The 14,334-nt window shown below is 37.8% G+C and overlaps 1 protein-coding gene across 4 annotated transcripts in view; it reads right to left on the bottom strand.

The window, feature by feature from the left end:
* Positions 1-4,130: 4,130 nt before the first annotated feature.
* The window catches only part of PRTFDC1 (phosphoribosyl transferase domain containing 1), a 51,897-nt gene continuing 41,693 nt past the window's right edge, over positions 4,131-14,334 (bottom strand). For all 4 annotated transcript variants that reach the window (XM_067291797.1, XM_067291794.1, XM_067291795.1 and 1 more), the window contains 5 exons: positions 9,925-9,942; positions 8,635-8,717; positions 8,157-8,203; positions 6,087-6,163; positions 4,131-5,446 (listed from right to left, as the gene is read on the bottom strand). In XM_067291797.1, coding sequence (XP_067147898.1) covers positions 5,399-5,446; positions 6,087-6,163; positions 8,157-8,203; positions 8,635-8,717; positions 9,925-9,942 — 273 coding nt within the window. In that variant the 3' untranslated portion in view covers positions 4,131-5,398. The remainder of the gene's footprint in view (positions 5,447-6,086; positions 6,164-8,156; positions 8,204-8,634; positions 8,718-9,924; positions 9,943-14,334) is intronic.

Consider the following 14,334-nt stretch of genomic DNA (forward strand, 5'->3'; position numbering starts at 1 on the left):
AACTGTCAGCCGGATTAGTGTCTCAGCTGTTCTTGGGGTTTGCTTTCTCTAAGGGTTGCAAACTCCCCCACATTTCTGTGATAGCTCCACATTCACATTCACCAGAGCATCCTTCACCTTGCTCCCAGCACTCACAGAACTTGTAAACTGGCTTCTGCCCAAAGCAGACTAACTGGGAAAAACAGAAGTAAGTAAGACCTAAGGAATAAGGTAAAGCCTGAGATGGGAAGTCCTAAAAGCATCAGAAAATAAGAGAGAGAGACTATTAGTAACAACACCGGGATCTCTTCAGATGGACTAACATGGGTGTCTAATTTGGTTGGTTAAATTTAAGGCAAATCAGAGATTCAGATTAACTTTTCAAAGCAGACTCTGCCTTGCTACACAGCAGAGTACTATTTGGAAGCTTAAATTGGGTGTTTATAGGTAAGAGCCTGAATGCAGTTAATAACATCATGATATTATATGAAACGCCTTTTGGAGGACGATAACAAACAATTTCAGTTTATTATGGTTTTCTTTCCCATATAGTACAAACAGGCCCAGGACCAAATTTTCTCTCAGCACAAAGCCTTCTATCTCCATACTCATTCAGCAGGTCATATTTAACCAATTTTAATATCCTTTCTGTACACTCAATAGTAGACCCATTCTGATCATAATTCTGCAGTCAAAGTTTTTAATGATGCTTCATTTTTTACCCTCCTTGACTTTTCTGGTGCTCATGCTACTGTTGAATATTCCTCTGTATCTCATCTACCTTTTGTGTCAAGAAAGCTGTCTGCTTTTTGTCTCTCTGTGCAGCTGTTTATGCTGATCTACTATTTCCAAAATTAAAATTTTGAGCACTCTCACCCTAGTCCAGATTTCCTAAGAAAAAGCAGAAACACTACCACAGTAATTCTCATGAAAACCCAAACAAATAAATCAATTAAATAACACTTGTATGCATTGGAAAGACAAAGACATATTCATGCCTGAATCAAAGAATGACACAATTGTACTTGTCTCTCCTCTTTTTTCTGGTACCTCCTTTTTCCATTCAAAGTTCTATTATTGCATGTTTTCCCAGTCTGTCTAGATTAGGCAAAAAACATATTTTCAAAGGTGCATAATCACTGAAAGATACAGCTAGGCACCTACCCAAGCAGGAGAAATCCCCTAAATTCTTCTTGGATGCCTAAATACCTTTGAAAATCTGGCCCTGAATGTTTCAGAACAAAGGCTTATCTTTCCTGGAGAACAATAAACATTTGTGAGTGCCATAAAAACTAGAGAGTGGCAAGAATTTGGTTAAAAGACAACAGAGTGAAAGATAGAACATGATACATAAATAGTGTGTATGTGATCAAACAGGAGAAAAGCAATTTGAAAAAAAGAGAGTAATAATTTTAGTAGCTTGGTAAAACTGCAAATAACTGAGAAAAGACACTACAAGATTTTCTTCTGGCAATACTTTCTAAATATCTTAGCTAAATTCCAGTGTTTTCCTATGCAATTGGAATAGTTAGGATGGTATAACATGCATCATCCAGCAATAGAGTTGTAAATACAGAAAGCTTTACTAATAGTAGGACCAACAGATTTTGAAACATGTATAGTAATGGTTTAATTTAATGACATTTTGCATCATGATTAGAAACACGTTTCTTACCATTATCAGAGATTCGTGCAGGTCTAATGGAGACTTCTAGATCACGGTAATACAAATCACTTTTGACTTTTTATGCTCTGGGAACAAATGGGAAATCTTTCCTGCCACTGCCGAAACAAACTAAACTAAAGGTCAGTCTTTGAATGGTATCCAAACCTATTTCTCTCTAAATAGTATTACAAATAAAGTGCTGTACTGCAAACTCCAGTAGTTTGTCAGTAGTTCATGGCTCTGTGCAGCAGCAGAAGGAACAATGAAGTATTTAACTAACTCATTCTAAGATTTGCGGATTTGGAACCCACTTGCTGTTCCAAGATAACCAGTCATAATAGGGAAAAGTTCAGGTGTTCATGAGTGTTCATGTGAAGATGCAAAGAAACCAAGCACACAAATCCATCCACACCATTTTATCCCCAGAAAGGAAGGTAGTGGCAGCCAATACTTAGTGACAGCACACAGGTACCAGAAGTACAGTATCTCCAAGTTAAGCATTGTGCTGTGTGCAAACAGTGCAGGCTTCACTCTTCCGCAGATCAGAAACTGTTGTACTACAGCTGAATATCACATACATTTGATACTGTATTTTTTGGCAAATGTTGGAATTTTGCATTAGATAAAATTAATGATAAAACTTTCAGAATAAACATAATATATTGGAACCAATACTAAATAAGCAATTAAAAGAACAGGTACTATTTTCTATTTGTGTTCAACTCACTGTAAATGCAACAAGACTACAGCAGAAATTGTACAGGAAAAATTATTTTAGTTACAGACCTTTTAAATTATTTCTTTTTTTTCAAGCAGAAACTGCTAGATATTCAGACCATATCTATACTTAGTAACATGAAATCCTAAATGATTTGCAGTTAACCAAGTTGCAGGAAGTATTTTTCCTACTTTTGCTTACTCTCCAGAAAACCTTTCAGACATTTTGAACTCAGACCTGATGTAAGCATGAATGAACTGAATGACGTCTAAAACCTAATGACTGATAAACATTTATGTAGCTTTAAAACCAAACTAGTGGCATGTTATGTTGTATTCAATGGGTGGGGAAAGGATGCTGGTGTTAGAGTGCACGAGAAGAAAAATGGAGATAAAAATGGATGCCCACCAAATAACATAAACACCATGTCCAGAAAAATAACTGATTGTAAAGAACATCCTCTCTTCTTATATAACAAATGTTGTTGAACTAATTTAAAAAAAAATAAAACTACTTTATGAGTCATAGGGTGCAACCGCAACTGAGAAAATGTTTATTGGCCTTTTAATTAAAGTACATTGTGACCAATGGAATCAACATTATTATTAAACCAGGAGACAGCTACAGAAAAACATGATTTTTTAAAATAAACTGAGCACACTGAAGAAACTAAAACCAATATTAATCCAAGAAATATATGCAGAATTATCTGTTCATGCAGTTATATTGATGATATTTTGGAAGCAGATTATTAAAGAAAGTAACTGAAAATTAATTTTTCAGATGAACGTACTTCAAGCAGACAAAGAGTAATGTGGAATGACAGGTGAGATGTCTGGACATGCCCAAATATATAAAGGTATGAAATTCAAGTAGGACATCAAGAATCAAAAAATGCCTAAAATTCACAGTAATTGTATATGTAAATTCACTAGTAAAATCTGTATAGTGCTTTATCACAATGTTAAAAACGTGGTGGTAGGAGGGAAGAAAGTGAAGTTGAAGAAATACTCCAATTTTACTAGAATGCATGTTTCACACATTTTATTCAATCTATCTTTCTATATCTGTTCTTTTCTATTAAGTACCTATATTTTAATAATCTGAATTTTACAATGAAACAACTTTAATACTAATACTTGTAACCGTCTGAATTATGTCCATCTATACCACTTCGTATTTTCACACTAATTCACTTTTTACATCTTTTTATTTATTGCTGAATGTTGATCACAGTAGCAAGGCCAGGTGGACTGTGCCTTTTTAAGAAGAGAGGAAGAAAGGAAGTAACTTCATGGATCTCCCAGACTAAGCCTGAGTTTCAGCATGTCTACTCAGTGTGCCTATGCTAGTAAAAACATAGAAAAGAGAAGCATGAAGAAAAACTTTAAGACTCTCATAAAAGAAAAAGAGATGAAACTCTCTTCACCAGCTTCTTCCAGGAGCTGTATGGGTACGCTTTCTTCTCCAAAACAGAAGAAGGATATTCTAAGAAAGAAAACTTTTTCAGCAGAAATTTTTTAAAATATAGGTTAAAAGAATAAAGAAGAAAGGACTAAAACATTTCTCTAGCAATCACAATAATTCTATTTCATGCCATTAACATAATGGAATTTATCCAAATAAAAATAGCTTATTAGCCACAGTATACATACATAAGGTATGTTTAGATTACCAGTTAGATGTATATTTTTAAAGAGATTTACAGGATGTGCAAAATATGATGAAGCAGGAAAATAATTTTAAACAACTGTGCAATGTAACAAGTGTTCTTACTGTTTCTTTATTAGTTTAAAGAAAACTGAAGCCTAATAACAATATGTCTCTTACAGTTCAGAACAAAGCTATTAATGTTACGGCTACTTACTTTGCATTTGCTTCCCCCAAGAAGTTGAGAACAGCTGCATACAGTACAGAACTAAAATTTTCATAATTAATACAACTGGTAAATTAACAAACTTCTTGAAACACAATGGATAAGGAAAGGAAGGAATCTCTACAGTCTACAACATTTATATGTTAACTTGTTTTCTGTGTTTTGCTATGCACTTTTTACTTTTTTTTTTTTAATACTGGTATTCTCCAACATTGATAGATCTGTTTTCCTAAAGAAGACAGATGGTTGCAAAAAGTCTCATCTCAGATATCTGATGAAAATCAAATTATAATTGAATAACTGTCTGACGAGCATCAAACTTTTGTGCTTACCAGGATTTAAGAAAATATGCACAGGAGAACATTATGTTAATTTTTCAACTTGTTTGTGTCCTATAGAAATAAAAGAAGCCTGCCTGCTATTGTTTTCTCCTGATTAAAATTCAGTACGTTAAGCACAGTTGAGTAGATCTATGCCTACAGGACACACCAAAAGCACAACATCTTCAAAGTTCAGATCAAGAGTATCTTGTAAAGGTTCATTTTGCATCAGCAGTCTCAATCAGTGTACTTCAAGAGTTAAAATTTCTGTTTGGGACAGGCAAGAATGGCCTACCAGAAATGTACTACCATACAACATACCACTTCAGTAGAAACTTTCTAATTGAAGAATTAAATCAAAATAATGTTTTCAGTTTGGCAGCAGCAGATTTGACCAAGACTAAAGTGACACTGAAGTTAACAAAATTCTGTAAAATAAAACCAAACTTAAGACACAGAATGGCACTTTTGAGCAATCTTATGCAACACAGCAAAGTGCATTAATTGTAATAACGGCTGATTTAGAATGATGGACTGAATGAAGGAAAGATGTATTCACAATGAGACTTGAGGCAGACAAATTATTAGTTGCAAGGCATATTATAGTGTAATTTTTGTACTTTAAAAAAGTAATAATTTCAAAAGCCCTCCACATTTTAGACAGGAACTCTCACTTCTGTATATACACTAGTCAGCATTCTAGAGTCCTTATTCCCCTTACTATACTGCGTTGAAAGAAACAGGCCAGTTGAACTGCTCTTCTGAGAGGTGTTTGAGGGAGTGTAGTCAAAATTCTTGTTCACTGAATTTACAGATCTTCAGGTGAGGACGTTACGGTGTTAGACTCTGTATTTTGCCTTGCCATGATCATTGATAACACATATGTGCTGAAAAAATATAACAGTGATTGCAACAGTGTAATTGATTACCTTATTAATTATTAATGAATTGTTCAGAAATAGATTTGTTTGACCAACCCAGTGATCTTGTAATTACCCCTTTTCTCTCCAGAGACCTGGAATTGAATTCTGATTTCACTGTCTAGCTATAGAGTTTTTCCTCTTGTAATTCCCAGATTTGAACTCCACCCCTGGGAGTAGCACAGGAAGCACTGCCAAGGCTTGCACCTTTTCTCCATCATTGTCTCGCTGAGAAAAGGGGCAGATGACAGAGCAGTAAAAGATCTAAGCTGTCTGAGCTGTAGCTACGTTGCACTTTCTCCTGCTGTCCCTGCCCACAATTCCACCTGGGAATGGTGGAACTGCAAAGTCCCAGGCTCACGGACAATGGAAGCGTGGCAGAGGTGACAACTTCTGCTCTTAGCCGGGAGAGATCGGAAGCTGTGGGGAGGAATCATGCACAATGCTGAGCAATGACCCCTTGGGTTTTCAGGGAGAGGCTTTTCAGGGAGGTCTGTACTCACTGAAAGGATCACAACCATGACATAAGACCCCAGTGGGGAGGGAAATTACAGGCTCTTTAAGACACCCCAAAGAAGTAAAACAATGATTTTGTAAAAACACTTACATTTAGATCTCTGAAGTGCTCATTGTAGTCTAAGGCATAACCTACCACAAATAAATCTGGAATTTCAAATCCATAATCTGTATTGAGACAAATAACAAACACCATCAATAAAAAATACGTGGCTATTATATAGCCCTTCAATTCGTGTGTTGATTCTCTGACCAGAAAGCTATAAATACACGTAGTCGGTTCAGGTTATGTTACTTTTTCCTCCTAAACAGCCAGCTAAGGTTAGCAGTAGGTCTATGCACCAATTCGGCTCATAGACTATTTGTGACAGGCACATGAACAGTCAGTTGCGAGTTAGGAGGAGGTGGTGTACAACTGTGTGGGGCACAGCACATCTGAGCCCTGAATCCTGCCTCTGTGGTTCCGGCTGGAACTGGCAGTAGAGAGGCCTCTCTGATACTGTGGAAGGAAGCCAAAATCAGGGCAAAAAAGTTCTGCCTAGGTTGGCCTTCAGCTCCGTTGGCGTACGTCTGTAATGACAGCCACCCAGTATCACACTACTGATGAAACAAAATATAATTTTAATTAAGAAATAACTTACAGAACTATGCAGAGGCTTATATATTCTCTTCTGAGAGTTGCAAAAACTGTTATGCATATTATGCTACCAAAATGGCTCAGATGCTGAGCAAAATAAAGCCCTAATCTTATGAAGACTATGCATATACTTACTGTAAAGTGAATAGATGTATTGTAGTTCAATCATACAACTCACACACTTCAAGCTAAGCATAAGAACATATCTTTTTGAGTGTGAAGCCTGGTGCAGTATCAGCACTATATAAAAAGAATTAGACCCTTTCCAAATTGTTCACTATCCAACTAGACAAAAACACAAACTTACAGAAAAATAGGTCAGCATAAAAAAAATTGCAGATATTCAAGGGAGGATTTTATTCATTTGTTAAAAATCTGTGGGTAAGAGACATTTTGAAATTGCAAATTCAGGTAAGTGAGGAACTGACACAGCACTCTTGGTGATTTACAAGAGTGGCCTCTGATGTTCTGTAAGATTCATCACAGTTCAAATAGATGAGAAAGTGGTTAACACACGTTTCATTTTATAAATTATTACATAAAATTATTAAGCTTTCCTTCATGCAGTAATTTTATTGTACTTTTAATATATTTAATGTTAGTGAACTTAGTAAAATATATACTTTATTGGATTAAATTCCAAATATTAAAAAAAATATATAAAAAGTTGCACATAGAAATGATTGGGTCAAAGTTCAGATTATTGGGCTAAAATTGGTCCAGCATTAAGTAACTTTTGCTTCACAGAACTTTCCCTCTCTCCCAAATCCCTTCATGCTGCCTCCTGGTATTCATCTGCCTACTCTCCTTCTATCCCGCTCCCCAGCTCAGCTGACCAGAGCCTTCTTCAGTAGCAAGTACTGGTGGATCTCTTCTAGATGGATCTGTTCTTATCAGTACTTAGCCACATGCCTGTTATTCCATCATTTTTTCTAATAAGTTTAACATGACAATAGCTGGTGTGGGACAAACAACAGAGCAGCAGGAGTAAGTTTAAAAAGCCCTATTTATCATGTGCTTTTCTGGGGGGGAAGAGGAGAGGGGAATTTAATTATAATATCATTGTTCAGCCATTAAATGATAATACTTCTCAAAAAATAATGAAAATTTTATTTTTTTGTTATAAAATACTTAAAACTTGGGAATAACTAGGTCACAATAAAAAAAATCATGTTTAGATGGAATCCTGCAGCTCCTTCAAAGAGAGGTAATGAGGAAGGGAAGAGAAGGACTTTCTTTGCCCTGCAGTTTGTCAGAGACAGAAGACAAAACACTCACCTGTCATGGAAAAAATCTAACCTTTTCATAACTTTATAAGAAAGTTGGCATTTTGCAGAAAACATCAGACTATAACGATGCCAGACTTTCCAAACCACCATTATACAAATCATTTCATTGCATCCTATAATCCCACTAACAACTGAAATTTTACAATGTTTCTAGCAGTTACTAAAATGATATGAAAGACAAGTGGTAGAATATTGGTAGCTGTGATATAAAGAAGATTTTCACAATACCACTTACAATCTGGTCTGTACCCATCAGGCCGAGATGTTCTTTTCACCAGCAAACTGTAATTAAAAACAACAAAAAAGTATATCTAGATATTTATCAGAATAACATGCATAAATAACTATTCCCTTCTTGTCAAAAAACTTCTGAGTCATATGAATCACTTTTCTCTTTCTGCTTCTCCTTCTAACAATATGCTGATGGCAGGGAAGAGATGAGTGTGTTCCCCTTCAAATGCTATCGCTGCCAGTCTTGGCATGGCTGGAGGGGTCGCTGCCACTGCAGGACAATGCAAAGGCATTTCCACTCCTCTCCTCTGCCCCATCTCAGGGACTCAGGCAGCTTTCTCTGCAGAGCTCCCCCTGCGATAACGCAGCACAGGATTAAAACAGGGTCTTGGAAGGGGAATCTGCACGGGAAAATACATTGTGACTAGCCTTTTGTTTCAGTCTGCTAGTTGATTACTAAGTTTTGTAGTTGTTTTACTCACCTTGCCACTTTAATCATTTTTGGCTTGTATTTTTCAATGTTATTAAGCAGAACCTTCATAGTCCTTCCAGTTCCAACAATATCCTTACAAAACATGAAAAATATAGTAAGTAAAAAACAAAGCAAAGCCAAAAAAAGGAAATCTGGATGACAACTGAGCACTTCCACATTCTTATCTTGTGGAAATGATATTATTTCTCCCAGTGTATTGTAAGCCACATCCAAAAAAGGTTAGGATTGAGCTCATGTTCTTTGAAGCAAGCACTTTCTACTCACCTGGTCTAAATGAAATAAATATATGCCCACCCAACTGAGCATCACATGGAGAGCAGTTGTTCCTGAACTTCATAGATGTGTAATTTCCACTAGCAAAACCTTACCTCTATTGCTCAGCTATCAAATAGCTTTAACAGACTTTGCTGCAGACATTTTTTATTCCTGTCACAGCAATTAGTGTTAACAAATATGGAGCTCCTAGCAGTTTTTACAGTAACTAGCCATTTCTGTGGCTGCTGATATTTTTCCCTCTGCTATGGAAAGACATTCCAACATCTATACATTTCCCTCATTACCCTGTTCATCTTACTGCTCCTTCCTCACAGAAGCAGATTGGGCCTGAAATGCCAGGCAGATCTTGACATGCCCTCTAACCATCTCAGTTGCTCTTCTACCATTTTTAAAGAGAATCACTTACATTTATTAAGGGAAATTTTGCAGTGCCAGTGAGGTGACACAATTCTTTTTTTGCTTCTCTACAACTGAATGCTGTTGATTTACATCAGCAACATATCTGTGATGTTGCTGCACCAGGTAATACTGCAGGATGCAGTGCTGATGAGCAGCAGTCAGGAGAGTTGAATGACTAATGTTCTGATCCAGCATGTAAACAACACTGAAGCTGTAAAGGATGTGTAGGGCTATGCTACTATTTCAAAGTCATGCAACTAGGAAGTTTAGGGCATCACTGCAGTTGATTCATTGCCCTCCAAGGAACAGAACAACTTGCAGAACAGCAGTTCATGAAGCCATAACAAGAACAAATCAGGTGATGCAGTAACGAAGGTTAGCGTACAAATTAGAGCCGCACCAATGCAGTTTGATTCATCGTGCAATTGCAAAAAGACTGAGAGGTCATTAAGTAAATCAACTCTTTACCCACTTCACTGCCTCCCAGTTCAGGAAGTCTAAACCCAGCTGCAACCCAGCCTGTTTTAGAAATTGAATACACAATCATGACTTTACTATGTGACTTTATTAACAAAGTACAATATGATAGAAGTGGCCTACTTACCTCCACAATTAGAACATTCTGAAATAAACAAACAAATAGAAACATGGTTACACAAATTCACAAACTAAAAGAAACAACATTTTAAGAAGTAAAATGAAGATAAATACATCTATGCTTTTATGTACAACAGGCTAGGATACAAGGAGCTTCTGTTTGACTTGTGTGCCCTGAATAAGAGCCAGACAGAAATGCAACCCCTGCAGTCAGGGGCTCTGACTTGGTTCAGCTCTGTCTAGATCATCCCCCTTGTGCAAGAACAGATATAGCTACAGATGATACAATCAGATGGAAGAAATCCAAATGGGATGAACTGCACTTTATTCCAGTGTGACCAGAAGTGTCTCAACAGTGTACTCAACAGTTTATTCAATTTATTGAAATACTATTCCCATGGTAATATGAGACTTCAGTAATAATATTTTTACTCTGAAATATGTTCCATTTTTTTCCCTAGAGCCCTCACAGAGTAAAGGATTATGGGCCAACTTGTACCACCCCTCCTCAGACTTAAAGCACCTTCTTCTCTTCAAATAATGCTGCTGAAATCATTTGTATTACTTGAAAAGAAAAGGAGTGGTCAAGGTAAGAGCAGTGATGTCAAGCCTTACGACTGCACAATCACACAAGCTGATGTTTTTGCTGAAATGGTTCATCACTGTTCCAGGCAGCACAGTGTCTTAGATGACTTCTGCTCTTCTGTTAAAACCAATAATAATGTTCTTATCAGAAGCAATAAGAATCTATTTATTAGTGGGCACTATCATATGCACATGCAAAGGATAGTGCTCCCTATTACAGTCATGCATGAAGACCTACTTTCTGAGATGGAACCTACAATAGCAAAAGGAAAGTTATCTCACACATATATCCCCCTCTCTCTCTCTGTATAAATATGTATCTTACATGCATGTTCACATTGTGAGTGTGTCCCGAAAACCATGAGACCAACAGTTTCACATACATGCAGTATTCACAGGACTAGCTTACACTCCTTTTTATGGAAAAGCTTGTTGGCTTTGCTGCATACCTAATGTGGAGCTTGTCTAACTTTCTTTTCAGTCACAGAATCCCAAAGTTGAGAGTTCTGGGAAAGACTCAAATAGCATGGAAAAGGAGGGTGTAAAGTGAGAGGGTACATAAACAACACACCCTTGAGAGTTTCATTAACTGTTATGTAATTTTTTTTTAATCTTCAAAATAGAAATAACTAATATGGATTATCCATATGTATATTCATACTGAAGTTCCTCCTAACAATCACAGTGTTTGGTGGGGAAATGTGGCATGCTTTATGCAAACAACCACTGCAGAAACATGTTACCACACACTATATTATTCCTCGATGCTCTGAAATGGCAAAACACTTGGTAAAGGTGTGGAGGGAACTCCCAGTAGTAGTTCAGCAGATGTCAGCAATGGAGATATCCCTCAAGAAAGCCACTAATTTAGACTGAGCTCTGATGGAACGTGCATTAATCTTGGAGGGTGGCTCCTTTTTGGTGCTTTCATAACAGGTTTCACTAGTGGTTATCCAGCTTGGCATGCCTGACTTTCAACTTCTCAGCTGCTGACACAAACAACTTTGGGATCTGAGAGACCTAACCCTGTGGAGGTAAAGAGTCAAAGCCCTCTTAACAACCAAAGTCCAAAGATGTCCTGCATCTAGAAACCTCTTCCTTCAAAAAAGAATGGAAATATGTTAATTCTCTAGTTAAAAGGAAAGACCAAAACCATGTTCAGGAGAAGACTACAACATGCTTACAGGGACATGCTATCTTAAAAGAAACCAGGCAGGGGAGCAAGCCAAAAGGGTTTGGATCTTATCTTGCTTCCTGGATGGAATCATAACCAGGAAAAACATTTTCAAAGATGAGGCCAGGACATCTGGGTCTGAGTGGATTCAATCAGTGAACACCTGAAGATTATGTGCAGGAGCAATGGTTCAACAATCCTCCCAAGGAAATTGCACAGCTGGTGATATATATATATATATGTGTGTGTGTGTGTGTGTGTGTGTAGGTATTTATATGTGTGTATATATATATATTTACATATACACACACATTATATAAATATATTTAAAATGTTGTGTGTGTGTGTGTGTATACATACAGAACAATCCACAGATGTGCAGAAAGCTATAGGTGGCAGTGGAAAAACCTCACCAGAACTAAGAAAGGAGATGAATGCCTTAAGTTCCAGCAAATAATCCAGGATGACTGGGACTGGCATCCAGTAGGAGAGGACAACACAACAGTGCGAGCTTGACATCCTTACCCATTCTGCCAGCTTAGTGGAACTCTTGCTGTTCTTCATATTGTTGACAAGAAGTTTCCTCACAAAGGAAAAGCAGATGTCTTCTAGTGAAAAGACCTATCCAGCAATGATAGCTTGAGATGAGACACACCAAAACTGACATGGCAGAGGGCTGCAGAATCCTGCATTAGCAGATTGTGTCAGGGTGTAGCGAGGGCCAGTTGCTCCGCAAGGGGAGATGGGAGCTGAGTGTGATAACATGGCTGGCAGGGTAGGGGTCTCTCCAACCAGGGCCCAGCCTCAGAGTGCCCAAGCAAGGTGAGCAGGGCAGACCCAGAGATGGTAGCCAGGTTCAGTCAAGAGTCCAGATCATCAGGCAAGTTTGTGGTGAGGCAGGTCTGAGGTCAAGTCAGGAGGTCAATCCACAGGCCAGAGTCAGGATCAGGTCCAGTGACCATAACCAGGGTCAGACATAGCCCAGTGATCACCAGGCAGGTCCACAGTGATGAGACCTGAGCTTGAGACAGGAGGTCAGCCCACAGGTTGGAGTCCAGATTGGTGGGATCTGTGGCTGGGCCAGGGCTGGGGCAGGGCTGGAGCCTGGCACTGATATGGTGTCATGGGGCAGGGACTGACAGCCCTGGGCTGGGCTGAAATGGGGGCCTGGCCCTGGGTAGTGATGGGGGAGGCTCGGAGGGAGACAGGGGAGCTGAGCAGGAACAGCAAGGCCTGTCAGTGCCCTCAGGACAGATTGAGAGAAAAGTATAGTCCTGGGACATTTCATTGACAAACATGGATTTTGCTACCAAAACCGCTTCAGATATCCTATCATGAGCAGAAACACAGATCTTCTCTTGTTTACTCTCAAGCACAAAACATAAAATTAGACAGAATATGGCAACAGCAGCCTCCCTGACCATGGAATTAGGAGTACAACCAACTGAGAGAGATAGACCTTACTAATTAACTTGTGAGAAAAATTTTTTAGACATTAATAAAAAATGGGGCTGAAGAGAGACCTTGAACGGTCATCAAGACTATTCTCCTGGCCCAAAGAATTGACTTAAACTATCCCTGTCAGATATCTGATTTACCTGTTCTTGAACCTGATGAGGACGTCAGAACTTCCTCAGGCAATGTGTTTCAGTGCCTCATTATCTAAGAGCAAAAATACAGTTAGAAAGTTTCTGTTGATATTTGACCTGAACTTGTTTTGCAGAGGACATAGAAAAAAACTTATTTTCTTCTCTTTTTAGCTTCTTCCATATTTGAAGACAGATATATTTCCTCAGCTTTCTTGTTTTCAGATTAAACAACCCCTAATCATTCAACGATTCCTCACAAGTTATATTTCTAGATTTATGATCATTCTCTTGTTCTCCTCTGGAAACTGTCCAATTGGTCAGAATCCTTTTACAGCTGTGGTGCCCCAGACTAGAGAGAAGCTTTTTTCAGTGTTGAGAACAATAAAAGAACCACTCTGTATGCCTTACAAATAATCCTCCTTTTTATATATTCCAATACAATGCTTCCCTCTTTTATAAAGGTATGCTGTTGACTCATGTTGAACTTGTGATCCACCTATCATCTCCAGTCCAAAACTGTTGCTTAGTCAGTCCTTCCTCATTTTGTGTTTATGCAAAAGATTACTTTTGTATAAACACAGAAGTTTGTATTCATCTTTATTGTCATTTCATGCCAAATTCATTCAAAGCATTATGTGCTTTGAGCCAAATTCTTAAAATAATTCTTAAAACCATAATCCTACCTTGTAGTATTGTTCCAGGTGGTATCATTAGCATTTAATGCTAATTCCATCTTTTAAATCATGAATGAAATATTACATAGTCCCTGAAGAATATCCTTTAATGGATCCCTCCAGTCTGACAGTGAAGCATAATTAACTTTCTTGAAAACAGCTTTCCAACTAGTTATACATCCATCTAATAGAAATTTAATCTAGTCTACATTTCCTTATCACAAATGACTTGAAGGAGTGAAGGTGAATGTGTATCCAGACATCACTGAAGGATGATCTGACCGTAAGAGTGATAGTCACCTGCACAAGGCTTCAACTGAAGGATAAGATCTTGTATTGATTAATTAACTTGAGAAGGAAGGACATTGGTGGACCTTGAAATTCTGTGACCAGCA

Source organism: Apteryx mantelli, chromosome 2 (assembly GCF_036417845.1).
Source record: "Apteryx mantelli isolate bAptMan1 chromosome 2, bAptMan1.hap1, whole genome shotgun sequence".
In the NCBI taxonomy this organism is placed as follows: Eukaryota; Metazoa; Chordata; class Aves; order Apterygiformes; family Apterygidae; genus Apteryx; species Apteryx mantelli.